At 32.9% G+C, this 18,440-nt stretch overlaps 2 protein-coding genes across 3 annotated transcripts; both read right to left on the reverse strand.

Moving 5' to 3' along the window:
- Positions 1-3,067: 3,067 nt before the first annotated feature.
- On the reverse strand, positions 3,068-3,868 carry LOC125185573 (agamous-like MADS-box protein AGL80). The gene has a single exon (XM_048082128.1). It carries the CDS (start codon positions 3,866-3,868, stop codon positions 3,068-3,070), a length of 801 nt encoding a protein of 266 aa, XP_047938085.1.
- A 5,398-nt stretch (positions 3,869-9,266) lies between these two features.
- LOC125215533 (AT-hook motif nuclear-localized protein 23-like) lies at positions 9,267-12,101 on the reverse strand. 2 transcript variants are annotated; one of them, XM_048116984.1, is made up of 2 exons: positions 11,407-12,101; positions 9,267-9,553 (listed from the first exon to the last, which is right to left on the reverse strand). In XM_048116984.1, the coding sequence occupies exon 1, from the start codon at positions 12,091-12,093 to the stop codon at positions 11,425-11,427; it is 669 nt and encodes a 222-aa protein (XP_047972941.1). In that variant the 5' UTR covers positions 12,094-12,101; the 3' UTR covers positions 9,267-9,553; positions 11,407-11,424. The 2 variants fall into 2 exon arrangements, with proteins under 2 accessions (XP_047972941.1, XP_047972936.1); XM_048116979.1 differs by lacking the exon at positions 9,267-9,553 and adding an exon at positions 10,405-10,557.
- Positions 12,102-18,440: the final 6,339 nt, after the last annotated feature.

An 18,440-nucleotide genomic window follows, 5' to 3' on the forward strand; every position in this document is an offset into this window, starting at 1 on the left:
AGGACCTATACTATTACTAATGTTTTAATGGTGGTATAAATAATAAATAACTTGATGTATAGGGGTAATAAATTGGGATATGTTTTTATAAATGTAAAATGCCCATATTTTTATGGGACGAACGAAAATAAAAAGTGCACATATTTTTACTAGACGGAGGGAGTATCAGTTGTATGATATATTAATATTAGTTGGTATCATCAAAAATCATATAAGTTAGTTTGATTATTTTATTTCCCTATAATATCGACATAGTTTAAAGAAAAATTATGGCAATATTCATGTATATTATTCATATAATTAATGAAAAGTTATATTAATAAAACGTACTCCCTCCGTCCACGATTAACTGAGTCCATTTGACTTGTCAAGGGTTTTAAGAAATACTCCCTCCGTCCCCCATTAGGAGTCACATTTTGACCGGGCACGAGTTTTAAGAAATGTAAAGAAAAGTTGGTTGAAAAAGTTAGTGGAACGTGAGACCCATTTTTTTATATTGGTTTTATAATAAAATATAAGTGAATTGAGTTAGTGGAATGTGGGACCTACTTACCATTTATGGTAAAAATGAAGTGTGACTCTTAATTGAGGACGGACCGAAATGGAAAAGTGTGACTCTTAATAGGGGACGGAGGGAGTATAGTGTTAAGTAGTAGGTGATAAAATTTGTGGAATGTGAGTCCTACTTGTATATATATATTAGTTTTATAAAAAACATATTAGTGTGATAAGTTAGTGGAATTTTGGGTGTATTGCCAAAAGTAATAAAAAGTAAGAATGATAATTAAATGTAGACGAACGAAAAAAGAAATTGGTATCAATTAATAGTGCATAGAGGAAGTAATATGCTTTATAATTATATAAGAGTAGACATTTTTAGCTTTTCTAGTAAAATAAGCATATTTAGTTTTTCTTTCGAATTCATTAAAGTTATGTCTCAATTCGTTAAAATTTAACCAATTTATCGAAGCGATGACTGAGTCGATGCATTGCCATCCTATTGAGTGTGACAATGAGCCTATGTGATTGACTGTGGTTACGACCTAAAGGCAAGGGTGGCACCACCAAGGAAGGAGGCATGTTGTAGCTCGGTGTCATTGAGGTGGGCCTTGAGTTCCATCTCAATGTTGAGCTTAATACATGTGTAGGTCTAATCTGCTCATAAATTCTTTGCCAATGAACTTAATGTTGTACTCCAGCCTTCTTTGTTAATAGAGACATTTCTTTTTAACACGGAGTTTAAGGATAATGTGTTAAATGGATGGTAAAAAAAAGTATGAGTAAAACAAGAGAGATGAAGAGAGAATAAATAAAGTAAAAGAGTAATGACTTTTTGCAAAAAATAGAAATAACTCAATTAACTTGAAACTTTCCAAAAATAGAAAAATGACTCTATTAACATGGAACAGAGTATACAATTGTGCCTATCTTTTAATTTACTACTCACCCCGTCCCATAAAAATATGTGAACTTTTCATTTTTGTCCACCCTATAAATATATGGTCATTTTCCATTTATAGAAAGTTGTCCCAACTCATTACCCGTATATATTATTAATTTATTTACAACTTATATCACTGGATCCACCATTACAACTCATTAAACACTAATAATGACGTGGGTCTCACTATCCACTAACACTATTTTACTATTTTTATTATCGTCTCTTTTATTTTATCAATTGTGCATTAATTCGCGTGACATTTCAAATGCAAATATTTTTATGGGATTGAAAGATACTATCTAATATCTGTCATTATTATTCTAATATCTGCCATTATTATACACGTTATTCCTGTATAAAATGGTAAAAAGTATTAAATGTATGAACTGTTAAAAACAACCATGATGATTAACAATGGTTGAAAAAAAACATGTGTAATTTATTCGGAAAGTTCGATATCGACCAGTTTCGATTGCAACTATCTCTTCTTACTGTAACACAATATGTAACGATTTATTACTATTTGAATTGTAAATTTGTAATATTCCCGCGTATATGATTATTTTATTTTCCCTATAATATACACTCTAATACACATGAAAAAACATGGCAATATTCATGTATATCGATCAATTAATGAAGAGTTATATTACTACAACGTAATATGCTTTTTTCTATAAAAGTAAACATTTTTAGTTTTTATAGTAAAATAAGCATATTTGTTTTTCTTTGGAATTTCTTAAATTATGTCTCACTTCATAATAAAAATTTAAAGAACAACTCGGAAGAGGCATAAAATTGATAATAAATAATCGCGCGGAATAGAAATAACAACTCGGAAAAGGAAGTAATAATAATATTAATATCTACGAATCATATAACTCAAGTTCTTTGCAGTTTAAAATGAAAGTAATAATAATAGTAATAAAATTGAGATGACACAAGAGACTTCAATCAAAACAAATTACTCAACCTCAATCATGTAACGATTTATTCTTATTTTATTGTCACGAAATGATTTATTATTATTTTAATTGTAATATTCCGTATATGATTACTTCATTTTTCCTATAATATATACTCCACATACTTTAATACACATGAAAAATCATGGCAATATTCATGTATATTGTTCATATAATTAATGAAGAGTTATATTATTATAACTTAATATACTTTATTCTATAAAGGAAAACATTTTAAATTTAAATTGTAAAATAAGCATATTTAGTTTATCATTGGAATTTCCTAAGTTATGTCTAACTTCTTTTTAAAAATTTAAATAACAAGTCAGAAAAGGTATGTACATGATATTCCTTTTATAAAAAATAATCACGCGGGATAGGAAATTTTTTTTTCCTTTTATAAAGGAAGTAACAATAATATCAATATCTACTAATCATATAACTCAATTTCTCTGTATTTTAAAATGGAAGTAAAAATAATAGTAATAAAATTGAGATGACAAAACAGACTTTAATTAATAAAAACAAATTATTCAACTCCACATTCATTATACATCAATCAACCAAGATACAAATCGCACATTAATCACTTAACATCCTAAATTAAAACACTGATAAACTGGAAAAAGGGGGGAAACAACATATGATTAATGATTAATCACTGGTTGAAAGGGTTAGGATTAGGGTTTGGGCTAGGGTTAGGATTTGGATTACGACCAGATCGAGAAGATCTAGACTGGTCGAAATCGTAAGGATACGGCAGCACCATCCCGGGATCCCACCCGAGCCCAGTCCCGTCCATCTCGCCTCCTCCTCCCGGGCTCTGGACGAGGTTCCACGGGAAGCTCTCCATTCCATCATCCTCCATCCGCGGTGGAGCCTCTTCCACCACGGATGGAGGAGGAGGAGGAGGCAACGTCATCATAGGCAGCGGCGGAAGGAGTGAAGGCAGCAGTGGCGGAGCAGTCTGATTGCGTTGGTGCTCAGCCGCCATCGCCTCCATCCTTGCTTTGATATCTCGGAGCGTTTGGCCGATGACAAAGCTCATCTCCGAGACGTCATGGATCTGGAGGTCGTTGAGGGAGGCTTGGCCGAGGATGCAGCGGAACATGAAGGCCTCAAGCTCTCGGCGGCTGTTTTCCTTCTGGAGACGGCGGAGCTGCTCCGTCGCCTTCTTGATCCGCTGGCGAGTGAAGCTCTCCTGGTTGACCATCTTCCGGGTCTGGTCCATGATGGAGAGCTTGCGGAAGCGGGCCAGGATGGACTGCGCTTCAAGAGGCGACGGCCATACAACCGGCACGGGGTCGTACTGGCTGTAGATGATGACGCAGGCTGGCACACCACAGAGGGTGCTCAGCTCGCTCACCTTCTTAATAAGACCCTTCTTTCGCTTCTTGTATGAAGCTTTTATCTCCGAATCATTCGTAATGTAGGCAAGGGTTACCTTCTTTCTCGTCATTGCTTTTAGGATTTAACAATGATTTCTTTTTGTTGGTGAGTTTTAGGGCTCTCTTTGTGTGCATATTTATAGCGGCTGAAGAAATTGGATTCAATACAATTTTGAAAATTTGCTTTGCGTTGTCTGAGTTGTTACATTTATTTTCATAACGGTTTTAGCGCGTCAGTTAATGCATTGCTGCCCTCATATATTTTATGAGGAAAAAACTTTTATTGTGATTCTCCCTTTATCCACAATTTGAAGAGTCATTTTGCAATTTTGCATTGTCTATGATTTATAGAACTATTTACTTAATTTTTTAGTATGAGGATTCCACATTCCTCTAACTTTTTACATTCACAATCCAACATAAAATTAATATTTTAAATGGGTCTCATATTCTACTCATTTTCTCCAATTATTTTTCTTTACACCGTCAAACAAATTTGTAAAACTCGTGCCGATTCTAAATGATTCTTTAAATGGTAGACGGTGGGAGTAATATTGGCAGCATACATGTACCATGAAATCTTGAGCCCTTTTTTCATTATTCTTAAAGAAATTGTACATATATTTTTTATAGTATGCCCTTTTCTAAGTAGTAACACTAATAATGAAGTGATTTTGGCTTTATGGGATGCCTCGCTGTTTAGAACTTATCGAAGTAGGTAGGTAGTTCTTTGCCTTGTCGTTTACGAACGTGGTTTGCATTTTTGCAATAGCACCTTGTCGTTTTTCGTTTTGAACTTATACTTACTACCTTCGGTAGTTTGATCCTATTTAACTACTATAAATACCTAGTAATAAAGCGCAACACCAATGTACGTATACATAGAGTATTAAATAACTGCGGATTGATGATTCCTTAACTACCAATACGAAATCGAGAACACATATTTTTTAAAATGTCAATTTTTAAACAATTATAATTTGTAATCAATATTTACAACCGGTAACCGAATTAGTGAAGTTATCGATTCACGATTCAATTGATTGGATCGATTAGTCCGCTAATAGAACTTGAATATTGTTGCAAATATATAGAATTAAATGTTATAAATTATATGAAAAAAATTAATTGCATTCCTTAATTGCATCACGCAAAATTAATTACATTCCTTAAGTTTTCATCTCTAGAAGGTCAAATGTTAAATTAAATTTGAAATTTTGTTATAATAGACATAATATATGACTGACATGGCTCATTAAATTTTGTTAATGCCTAGCTGTATTGTATATTTGTATCTCTATAGTCTGGATTTTTTTAGTTAATTCCTACCCCATATATGTTTTAAGTGGAAAACATGCATTAATTATCATGATATTCGCAAGATGCACATATGAAATCTTTAGCAATTTTAGAACAATTGTACATAAAATTTTATTAAGTATATATCTTTTCTAAATAGTAACACTAAATAATAAAGTCTTTTGGCTTTATCGGGTGCCCCGTTGTTTAAGACTTATTCGAAGTAGGTTTTTGCTTTGTCTTTTTCGTATATAGTTTGTATTTACAGCAAAGGCTTGTGTATTGCCGTTTTAAACTTATACTTACTACTTTCAATAGTTATGATCTTTTAAAAACCTAATAATAAAGCGCAACACCAATATACATAAACACAAATTATTAATTGGCTTATGAATAGTATAAAATAACTGTGGATAGATGATACCTTAATTTCATATACAAAATCGAGAACACACACTTTTTAAAATCATTCTTTAAATTTTTATTAAAAATTTAATTTCCACCCCTATTTAAAAATCACATCGGTAAGCATATCAGTGAAACTATTGATTCACGGTTCAGTTTAAAATTTTTAATATTTCATTCAAAGGATATTACATCTGATCATTTTACATTTGAATTTGTGCAAAATCAATTATGTTATTTAAGTGTATCATCTTTAGATTAACTCAAGTTTTTGGAGGTTAAATGATAAAAATAAATTTGAAATTTTGTTACAATAGACATAATAACTAACGGAACCGGCTCACAAGTTGTATTATTCGTGAAATACCCTTCTTGGTGCATAAATGATGTTGGCTCCAGGCCCCAGCCACAGGGGCGGACACACGTGAGATGAGGGGAGGGCTTAAGCCCTCACCAAAAATTTCATTTTCTTAATTTTTCTACTTCTTAAATTTCTGAAAACTTCAAAAGCGATCTTCAGCCCTTACTAATTTATTGCAATAGACAACTAAAATGGTCTGAATTTGAAAGGTAAAAGGGCTGAATTGAATCAAGAAAAGAAAAAATACAGAGGTAAAATGTTGCAAAAATGGCCGCCTGTGGTGGAGGAAGAAGAAGACCCGGTTTTAAGACAATATTATTAATATTAGAGCATCTCCAACAAAGAGAGGCAAATGAAAGAGGTATATTATCTGTTTACCTTCTCATAAAGTGAAATATACCCTTTCAAAAAACAACACACTCCAAAAGGAAAAGGTATATAGGAAGGTAAATCAAAATTTTAAAATGCATTAGAAAATATAAAGTTTAATACCTTTTCAAATACCTTCCCCCTTTAAGAATGATTTTTCATTAAAAGAAGACAAATATTATAGTTATTTTACCTCACAATTGATGGAGAGATAAAGATACATTTTCAAAATAGAAAAAGGTATAATACCTTCTCAAATACATCTCCCCTAGAAGAATGATTTTTCATAAAAAAAAAAAGTAAATATGGTAGTTATATAACTTTATCTCTTCATTTACGTCTCCCCTTGTTGTTACTCTTTGTATTACTGCAGGGAGTACAAAAGCTCATGTGTGAAAAGTGAAAATGTTGACAGCCTTAATATGAGTAGTTGTTCATTTATTTCTCTTGTTTTAAACTGCTTTACTATTTAAATGTCAAACCTTTTTGTTTAAAATAATCACTAAAAAATGTGTCGAGTATTATTCTGTATTTAGCGAGTTAGAACACAAAATTTTAATAAATGATAGATTCACGGATAAATCAACATTTTTATAAAATATAATTTTAATTTTTCTAAGTATTGAACTAGTCTAGTTTATAATAGTTATGTTTGTTGTATGATAGTATATATTTCCTCCGGATCAGTTAGTGGAGTGTAAGTCCTATTTTTATATTAATTTTATAATAATTGTACGTAGAATGAGTGAACGGAATATGAGCTAAAAATAGTAACATAAAATGAGATATTTTGTGGAGTCCATCCAAATAAAAAAAATATGAGATAGTTAGGAGGGGATTGGAGAGATTATATATTTATACATTTTTTAACTCTTAAAAACAGATATTTTACGTACGTTACTGATTTTAATTTTAAACTGAACTAGTTTTGTTTGACGAACCAAAATAGGTAAAAGAGACTTTTTCAAGAATAAACGAGTAGTATAGTAGAGCCCCTACTAACAAAATTTTCTGCATCCACCCCTGTCAGCCATGGTGTTTGTCAAATGTGAAACAACCTTTCAGACAATTAGGCTAATGACAGGTTGGATCGGAGAGGTCAACCAACTCACTGCCTCCTACTACTGAGGGTGAAAAAATTTAATTAGATTCGGTTTTTCTCTGATTTTATTTTTCTCTAATTCGCCCTAAACCTTTCTCTTTTGTTTCTTGTCCGACATTTATTGTTAGTGACGGCTACTTCCTTGCCTCTACTTTTCAGTGTCGGTGATAAATTATTTAACTATGTTCGATCCCATAAATTTTATTTTCGGATCAATAGCACATGCTTTTGGAGTTTTATCATCCTAAGGGGAAGCAAATTCAACAGCCCTTAGTTTAAAAAAAATTTCTTTTTAATTATCTGAAGATGAAGCATTTGGTAATAAAATTTCCCTAACATGATTCCATGACAACAAATAATATATTCTCTTCATCCCAAAAAATAGTCTACTTTTACTATTTTGGTATATCCTCGATCATCAGATTATTAGTTCATAATCCTAGTCCATTCCCGTTTTGGTTGGAACATATCTACTTTTTTTTTTAATTCCTTTTAGTAAGAGGGGTCTTGAACTAAGATATGCAAAGAACGTATTCGTGCACATAGGCACACCACAAATAGGAACTAATAAAGAGACCCACAATTCTGCAGAAAGACATCACGATCCCCAGTGGAAAAAAAATGATTTGCTGAGACGAAACAAAAGATATCAAATTTCCTGGAAAGTAGGTAGTGGTTATGATCGATTTGATAGAAAGGAAGGAATAGTGTGTATTTTTCGTTGGGGATTTCCTGGAAAAAAATCGTCGCATATTCCTCCGATTCCTTATAAAAGATATTCAATCTGTTCGAATAGAAGTTAAAGAGGGTATTTTTGCTCATCCTGTCCTTTATATGGATATCAAAGGCGCGCGCGGGGGGGCCGGGGGGTTGTTCCGCTGACTCATAATGATAAGAATTTGACTCCACAAGAAATTGAACAAAAAGCCTCGGAATTGGCCAATTTCTTGCATTTACGCGTATCGATTGAAGTATTTTGAGAAAAGGAATTGGGTTGAAGAACGCATGCTTTCTCAGCAAGAGGGAAAAAACGAAATAATCCAGTTTTTTCTATAACTGATACGGGCAAGAGGGTCCGACCATCAGTTTCGTCGCCAACGGCAACTAGCACGATACGGGCTTCTATTTGGCTTCCACACCACCCTCTCGCTCACCTTCTTTATCAGACCCTTCTTTCACTTATTGTATGAACCTTTTCGCTCGGAATCATTCGTAATGTAGGCAAGGGTTACCTTCTTTCTTGTCATTGCTTTTAGGTTTAATAGTGTTTTCTTTTTCTTGGTGAGTTTTAGGGCTCTCTTTTGGTACATATTTATAGCGTCTTATTAAAAATAGACACTCCCTCCGTTCCTTGTTAATAGAGACGCTTCTTTTCTGCACAGAGATTAAGAATAGTGTGATAGTGAATAAAGTAAGAGAGAGTGTTACTTTAGCCAAAAATAGAAATGAATCAATTATCTTCGTACTTCCTAAAATAGAAAAATGACTCAATTAACATGGAACGGGGAAGTATAGATTAGACCATTCAATAGGAACATCAAATTATTATTTTTATTAGAATTATTAAAATATCCTAGACCGTCAAATTATAGTTACGCCTCATTCTTTATTAAAACGTCCATTATAACTACTAAGCATAGTATTCTTGCATACCATTGTTCATTTCAAAACCATCAACCCAACACCTTGTTTCTTGAATATTCCCATGTGGACATTTATGACAATTACATCTGTAAAACTATTTTATGCCTAATACAGTTGTGCGGATTGAGAGAAAATTATCTCTTCTTATCTATACCAGAATCTTGCAAGAGCAGCAGTGAAAAGTTATTAATTTTTCATGTGCAATGAATAACTCTGGATAAACAGTTGAGCATGAGATAAATATGTTGCTATATAACAATATAACATGGAAAAGTTATTTTAATAAACATGTTTCTAACAATAAAATGGAGCAAACTTATTTGGGTGAAAGCATGGGATGAACTAGCAAAGACGGATTCAGTAAATAGAACTCGTTTTTTCATTTCGCAGTTGTCTCTCTTCCATCAATGTCTATGTCTCATGCAAGACCTCTCTACTCAAGATGGAGAGGAAGAATAAAAGTGTGGTGATTACAAAAGGTTGTGTGAGTTTTTACGGAAAATAATTCAGTAGATATTTGCATTATGAAATTGCAGTTTCCTTAGATATGCTCTGATCATACACCATGACGAGGCACTGGAAATCACAAGACAGAAAAAGAAGGGTTAGGGCGGAGGCAAAGTTGCGGTGGAGTTGAATATCAATAAATGATAATGACGTTTCTCGACGTTACTTATGGGTTGATGGTGGAGTCGGATGTCTCCTTAGAAATGTGGCTCCCGACACCTTCCCTTCTCCGTTCCTTAATATATATATATAGTAGCTTATAGACACTTGACGTCTCCTCTATTTTACGTTCGTATGTTTTGTACGTAGCACGCTTTTACGTGCTCTCAGTATCCCTATATTACAAATCATCTACCAAATAAATGTTGTGCGAACGTGAGTGCATCTCTTTTTATGTATGTGGAACTCTATCATTATGACATACTGTATAAATCAAAATAAATAAACAAAGACTATATCTCTCCCTAGAAATACCGCTCACTTCTTCCTTTCTTTGTTCCTTAATACAGAGTTTTATAGATACTTAACGTCTCCTCTATTTTACGTTCATACTCTCAGTAACCCTTCTTATTGGAATTAGTATATACGTCTCATGGTATGACTATGAGATTTATGATTCAAAATCGTAGTTATTGTCTTAATACTATAATTTATATCCGCAACCTATTTTACAAGTCATCTATCAAATTAAATTTTTATACAATTAGGGGTATGCATTGCCCGATCTATACATATATACATTCAAACATACGATTTTTTGAATGGATGAAATCAAAATAAGAAAATACACGTAACAAATAAATCGAAGACGTGCAGATGTGCTTGCTGGATTAGTCCAAAATTAATCCAAATAAGTAAATCGAAAACAATATGTAAAACGTTTTATTAAATGTTATGGAAATGATTTAATGAAAACTAAATTACATAACATCTCGAAACCAGAATATTAAAATGCTACTACAAAATTAGCAAAATAAAAAATTCTACTACTTTTACATAGCTTAACGCGACCATAGATTAATTTTAAGTGATTCAACGGCCCATAGATTAACGCGACCCAAAGTCTGTATAAACTGCGAACATTAAGTTTGTACAAAATCAGACATACTCAGTTACTCACCATAAATTAAATTAGAAATGATTGGATGGAAATGGCAAGAATATGAAAAAACTATCATGATGAAAGTTGCATTTTCTGAACAATCAGGACTCGGATTTTTCTTAGATTTCTTTCCTTAACTAATTTTATAGCTTTGGGAGAAATGTTCATGTTAATTTTGTATTTTCTAGAAAGTTCCTTCCTCTTGAAATTAAAATATAAAGTAGACTACTTAAGACAACTCATTCTAATAAACTAACACATAGATGAATACCAGAACTGGAGTTAGAGAAAGGAATCTATTTGGTTATTATATATAAGTCGCTCAAAGCCTATTATAATTAACAAGCAAGTTGTCGTTAGCGCTGGCCACGAGCATATACTAATTTATATGCATATATTCATTGGATTTAATTTTCCAATTTAATAAACTTTTTTTCAAGACATCACTCGATTAATTAACATAATTTATCTCACTAAATTATCAATTGCAAGCACACACTTTTGTGCAGGATTATTTATGAACATCTTATCCTCATATAATTAAGAATCAATTGAATTAGCATAAGATTCTGTGAAGAAACAATTTTTATGTGCACAAGTTGCAATAAACAAACACTCAAGCACAAAAGTCCCAAACCTCAAAAATATTTCCAAACAAATGTTTTTTCCCTTCGAATCACTCGCAAATCAATAGGTACATTGGCAAGAAACACCACAAAAAAACCAATAATTGTGACCTAAATTTACAAGATAATTGAAGTTTTATGCTGATGAAAATGATAAAATTGTTCTAATTTTGAAAATGGTGATATATTCTGACCTTAATTTTTTATGACCACTAGAACTGCTGCCGGCCTCCCCCGGCAACGTTTCCGGCCCATGCACCGCCTCCACCTCCGTCCATTGGGAGTTGACCGTTGACCATATTCAGCGGCAAATTCAAGAATGGCTGCCCCGGACCCGGATCCGGAAACTGACCTCCAACTCCGCCCCCGATGTTAAGCTGCTGAGGCGGAGGCAGAGGCTGCATCTGGATCCCGTCCTCCTCCTCCAACGGCAGCCGCTCATACGCGACGTTGGTGAAGGAGGAGGCGATGATTGTGACCGGGCCGGCAGCAATCAACGCTCCAACGACATTCCCACCAACCACCTGGCCCTGCACGCCGGCGAGGTAGACGCTCAGGCTGGTGGCCCCCGGCGGCGCCGGCGGCGGGAGGAAGGAGCCGGAGAGGGACAGGATCTCGAAGCGGCCGTGGAGCGTGACGACGCCGCCGCCGCCGGCCTGGCGGAGGCTGACGTTGGTGACGGTGCCGGTGCAGCTGAGGATGCAGACGCCGCGCTGGCGCCGCCGCGCGTAGGTGGCTACGGCGTCGAAGACGTCGCAGCCGCTGGCGATCTCGAGGATGTGGGCCCGGAGGGTGTTGGCGCTCTCTCGGGTGATGATTACCGGGGGCTTCGGCTTGTTCTTCGACCCCGGGGGCCGGCCCCGGGGGCGCCGCCCCGCCATGTCGCCGGAGGAGGAAAAACAAAGGGGGAGAAAGGAAAGGTTGAGGAAGGAGGAGAGGAGAGAGAGGGGGCAGTACCTAAAGCATAAGAAGTAGTATAAATTATTACATCGTGTGCTGGTGATTATAATATAAATAGCAATATGTGAATATGTCAAGCTTAAAAAGTGATTAGAGATATAGATGAATATATGACTAGAGATAGGATTTCTGTCCTGCTCCCCGACCATAATAATAGCTTTTATCGTTTTCTACTTCAACTCAACTTATCATCACATGAAAATATTAAATTACCTTTCAAATTTTAATTATATGTAATAAACTATAATTACAATATTTGAAGTAGTTTAAAAGTATTTGAAATGATGTTGATAGCAATTTTGAGTTTTGTTGTTTTTTATTTTGAGTTAGTTAGTTTGTTAGTGCTAGATTAATATGACATCAATTGCAAATATTCGATGAACCAAAAAATAACCGCGTGCGGGAAAGTGGAAATAAAAATTGAGTGTCGTCAATTTCAATAGAGGAGTATTGGCTATTGTCTAAGATTGTTTTAATTCAAATTGCTTTCGTAAATCAGCATTAATACTAATGAATGATATTCATGTGCGCACTTTAACAAAATCGATTTATTTAGTGGTTGAAGTGTGGAGTCTTATAATTATTAGAATTTGGATGTATAGATCTGGAGACTTTTATGGTCAAATTATGATTAAGCTTATTAGGATTTTTTTTCATGTTTATAAATTCCTTCTATTATTGTAATTAGAGATTGTATCATACTCTTTTTATAAATTTTCCATTGAAAGATCTTTGGTTTGATAGCGCTTCCAAATGTAATCTTTAAAAAATGAATTGTGTAACTAATTCTCATTTTTTTTATTTCACTTTTTCTCGGCTTTGTGTGTAATTTCCCTGCGACTAATATCGGGATATACATGTTCGGACGAAGCAAAATTAGGTTTTTTGATGATGCAAATAGATAATTACCTTCAAGTAGATTCTACGGATGGAAGAATCTTGGTTACAGAAAATCTTTCAGTAAATTCCTTATATAAGAAAGGTAAGGTTCACAACCTAGATATATAGATGTAAATAATTTATTCTCTTTTTCTCGACTCTGTGTGTAATTTCCCTACGACTAATATCTGGATATACATGTTCGGACGAAGCAAAATTAGGTTTTTTGATGATGCAAATAGATAATTACCTTCAAGTAGATTCTACGGATGGAAGAATCTTGGTTACAGAAAATCTTTCAGTAAATTCCTTATAAAGAAAGGTAAGGTTCACAACCTAGATATATAGATGTAAATGATTTATTCTCTTTTTCTCGACTCTGTGTGTAATTTTCCTACGACTAATATCTGGATATACATGTTCGGACGAAGCAAAATTAGGTTTTTTGATGATGCAAATAGATAATTACCTTCAAGTAGATTCTACGGATGGAAGAATCTTGGTTACAGAAAATCTCTCAGTAAATTCCTTATATAAGAAAGGTAAGGTTCACAACCTAGATATATAGATGTAAATAATTTATTCTCTTTTTCTCGACTCAGTGTGTAATTTCCCTACAACTAATATTTGGATATACATGTTCGGACGACGCAAAATTAGGCTTTTTGATGATGCAAATAGATAATTACCTTCAAGTAGATTCTACTGATGGAAGAATCTTGGTCACAGAAATCTTTCACTAAATTCCTTATATAAGAAAGGTAGGGTTCACAACCTAGATAGATGTGAATAATCTATCGTGAATGATTGCATTGTCGATTGGGAGACTAATGACACTAGGTTTGGTACCATAAACCCGAAGAATCCTAACATTAACTACCCAAACCCGTACCCGAACCCATAATTTCGGGTTTCGGGTATTGGGACTGGATCGGGAATACCCGAAACCCGCGGATTAAATTTCCAGGCCTACTCATAAGGATTAAAATTAAAATCCATAGACGAAATCCTAATCAGATTTGAAATTTTCAAACTATAAACTTTCTCTACTTATAAATTGCTCCGCTCATTGTATCGTAGAGTACATCATATTATACTACTCCACTATTTAGTAATTTTCTAGATATTTTTGGCTCGATAGTACTTCAGGATATAATCTCGTATTTTTTTTATTACTTTTTCAAGATGCACAGTATTATTGATTTATTTCCCACAATTGGATATGTAATTATGGTTAAAACTCTAACACTACTGATTCTAGTTATCTAGTAAAAGTTTGTTTTCATTAAATAAGCGTCTCATTTAACACTTTAATTATATATCTGCATTATTCTTCTAACGTTGGAGTACCTTTATACAACCAAAGGTGGGATTAAAATAATATCACTAGGGACCTTATGATGTGATTAAGTTAAAAAAAGAGTAGCGTGGCCTAATGTTGTTTGGTCTTTTCCATATTTTATAATTGGGGTAATATTAAACATTTGGTGAGGTTAACGAACTCAAAATAATATTGAACGACATACATCTGAGGCCCTTATTCTATTTGATAATAGGATACACTTATCCTAACAATATAATTAAAAAAGATTAGATCCGATAAGTGACTTTTCAATTAGTAATTACTGATTTCTACGCCTTGATTTTGTTGTCTCGTGAAAGTTATTATACTAAGATTTATGTTAACGTGAAAGAAATTAAACGATACTAATAATTACTTTATGCTCTACCTTTATCTTTACGTACTAGTACTTTAGTTTATTTTAATTATATATGCAATGATATTTAATTATTTTCATATACTTCATGAGTTCAAATAGCTTTATGGCACAGGGGAAATTTTGTTACATCAGTTAGGATTTTTACTTTACGATATGACGCTCAATGATTATAATGATGAACGCAAAGTTAATTAAATTCTTGGGCATTTATCGTGTGTTTTATTCATAGCTAAACCCCGCAGTCCACAATAAAGAAAAACCGGCCGATATTTACTTTAAACTTAAAATAAATAAATAAAAAGCTATAGATGTTTATGCCTTTTGATTCTCAGATTAATTATGGTTATTTAAATTATATTTGAAGTTAAAATTTTCCAATGATTTTCAACAGCATTTTTTTCGACGTACTTGGACGAGTTCTCAGCATCGTGCAATACCTTTTGGAATTCAAATTGTCAGAGATTCTCAACATTATTTTTTCAATTTATGTTTAAATCTTTTTAATCAAGTACTAATTTATAATAGTAGGCTTCATGTTATGCCTAAGTATGTTACATCAAATAATTTTTTATGTTCCTTTTATAAAATTTAATTATAATCTAATATAGAAGTACATTTTTTTGTAATCTCGTTTTCACTCGTGGTTAGTATGTAGTCTTTTGTAATTATGTAGTAATATTTGAAATTTTGAGAGTTTATTTAAATTAAAAATTTAACAATTTTATATTTTTATAAAAGTGGATATGAATAAAATAGATATGGAAGAGAAAAAATAAGCGATGTGACAATATATGGTACAAACTCTCATTAAGTGAAGCATTTTCTAGTTGATAAAAATTTAATGTAATTTGTTTTGTGAGTTAAAAAATAGGTAATTAAGTGGAGAAAGTTATATGATTTTAATTTTAAAAAATATACTATCAATTTAATGAGATATTATAGAAAAGAAAATGTATCATTTTGAATCGGATGAATGAAGTATATATCTAACCTAATTTTTAGTCTCAATATTGTGTGTATTCGAAGTCTTAACTAAAACTAATATACACGTAAATAGTATCGGTTGTAGTTAAGTGATGGCTCGACGTATTGTAGCGAATTCTCTAATAAACTATTTACACGTAAATAGTACTAGTTGTCGTTATTTATGTCATGATGTCGTTAGTGCCCTAGAAAATTATTGAATCGTAAATAGCATTGGTTGTAGTTTATTTATGGCTCGAATGTCGTTAGTGCTTTAATAAACTATTCAGACGGAAATAGCATTGATTGTAATATATTTATGGCCCGACAGTTGTAGTAGTACTCTAATAAACTATCTGACGTAAACAGGATTGATTGTAAGTTACTATTTATGACTCGAATGTCGTGAGTGCTCTAATAAATTATTCTGACATAAATAGTATTGGTCGTAGTTTATTTATGGTTTGATTGTCGTTAGTGCTTTAATAAATTATTCCTATGTAAATAGAATCGAACTCTAGTTTATTTATGGCTCGATTGTCGTTAGTGCTCAAACACCCCCTCTAATAAATTATTCTGATATAAATAGTATTGGTCGTAGTTTATTTATGGTTTGATTGTCGTTAGTGCTCTAATAAATTATTCCTATGTAAATAGAATCGAACTCTAGTTTATTTATGGTTCGATTGTCGTTAGTGCTTAAATCAACTATTCGGACTGTAGTTTATTTATGGCTCGATTGTCGTTAGTGCTCAAACACTATTCAGACGGAAATAGCATTGATTGTAATATATTTATGGCCCGACAGTTGTAGTAGTACTCTAATAAACTATCTGACGTAAACAGGATTGATTGTAAGTTACTATTTATGACTCGAATGTCGTGAGTGCTCTATATTACTCTTCAGATATTATAGCAACTTACACAAGAAATATGGGACATAGAGATTAATATAGTCAAAAATTGAGGCAGGTAAAAGACAGTCAGATGTTAATTCGATTCTATCCCAACTTATCTCTGAGTGTGCACAGAGATGAGGTCACGTGAGTGGAGTGTAAAGTCAAATGCAGAGATAGATTTCATAGCTGTTGAGCACGAGGCAGCAGTCCCTTTCATATGCAATCGGTCAAACCTACGTTTGACCGCCCCTCCACGTGCCCTCTCCCACTTCTTACGCTTTCTCACAAAATTCACAACCTCAATTATGTGTTATAAATTCTTTTTACTTCTTTAATTGTAAACTTATTTCAGATTGATATGTTAATTTTTTATTTCATTTTTCAACTATCGCCTAATTTCATGTTTAATTTTTGATTTTATTATTTTATAAGTTAAAATAAATAACTTAATATGACATTAATTTAATACTACCAAAAATTACACGATTCTTCTTCCTAAAATTGCATAATTTAAATTTCAATGTAGAAATCTAAATGAATTGTTTCGGAAGATTTATAGAAACAGTGGTAATAAAATTTTAGAATTATGAAAAAACTCACCTCCACCCCACATTGGAGTGCGGTTCAACGCACTGCAACGTGGGATCTAGCCGCACCACAAGTGTGAATCATGGCCTGAACCAGACCCCTACTTTTGCAGTCTCGCCACATTGTTTACACTACCATTATTGATGCAAGTGTTTGCTAGCTAGCTCTAAATGTTTGAATACTCAGTTGTTCAATTTATAATAAAATAGCATCATAAAAGGCAATAATAATTCATTTAGAGCAGTGGGACGACATATATTGTGGAGCTATAATTAAGTGGAATACTCTTTTGAAAGATGTTTTTGTTTGGAAGAATGCTTTTCTAGAGTTAGTTTTACATAATGATTAATTTATGGGCCACACCAACGCAAGTACTTGAAAACAAAATTTAGTGATGAATAATGATGTGATTTTTTTTAAAAGAGGTAGACGCGCATTGGCATTAGCTTTTCATTCTAAATTTTGAACTTGAAATATTGTGACAATAAGTTTAATGGAGTATGATTTTTATGATAGAATAGCTTTTGTACAACGATTCAATAAAATACTAAAAATTCGATCATATTTTATAAATAAAAGCGAAAAAAATATTGTGACAATAGGTTTAATACTTCAATGTTCAGGGAGTTAATTTGTTAATTAAACTTCGGAGCTTATTGTCATACTCCCTATGTCCCACTTTAAGAGTCCCAGCTGAGATCGGCACGGGTTTTAAGAAATATATAAAAAAAGGTGAAAAAAGATAGTGAAATATGGGTTAATTTTATTTGCTTAGTTAATTTTATTTTGGAACATCGAAGTTTGGTTTATATCACCTTCCCGTATCAAATTCACGTATAGCAGGCCCGTATAACTCTAACCAATAATTAAACTCCGGAAAAACATTCTTGCAAAGATTAATTAGAAAATTTTAATGGGGTAAGTTTAATTTTTATTGTGAATGCAGTGATTTTATACATTCAATGAAGACATAGTTTTCATAATAACACGTAGTTTTATGCAATGATATATACTCCTACTTATCATTTGTAGGTGAATTGAAGTAGTTGGTGATTGTATTTATGTATGAATAGTCTAATATGTTATAGATATTTAATCAATATATTATATTTACGCACTTTTAATTTTACACATTCAATTCAATGAAGGCATAGTTTTCGCAATAACACGTAATTTGTTATATTAACTCTACTAAATATAATATACTACTCCGTGATT

The sequence above is a fragment of the Salvia hispanica genome, chromosome 1 (assembly GCF_023119035.1).
Source record: "Salvia hispanica cultivar TCC Black 2014 chromosome 1, UniMelb_Shisp_WGS_1.0, whole genome shotgun sequence".
Lineage (NCBI taxonomy): Eukaryota > Viridiplantae > Streptophyta > Magnoliopsida > Lamiales > Lamiaceae > Salvia > Salvia hispanica.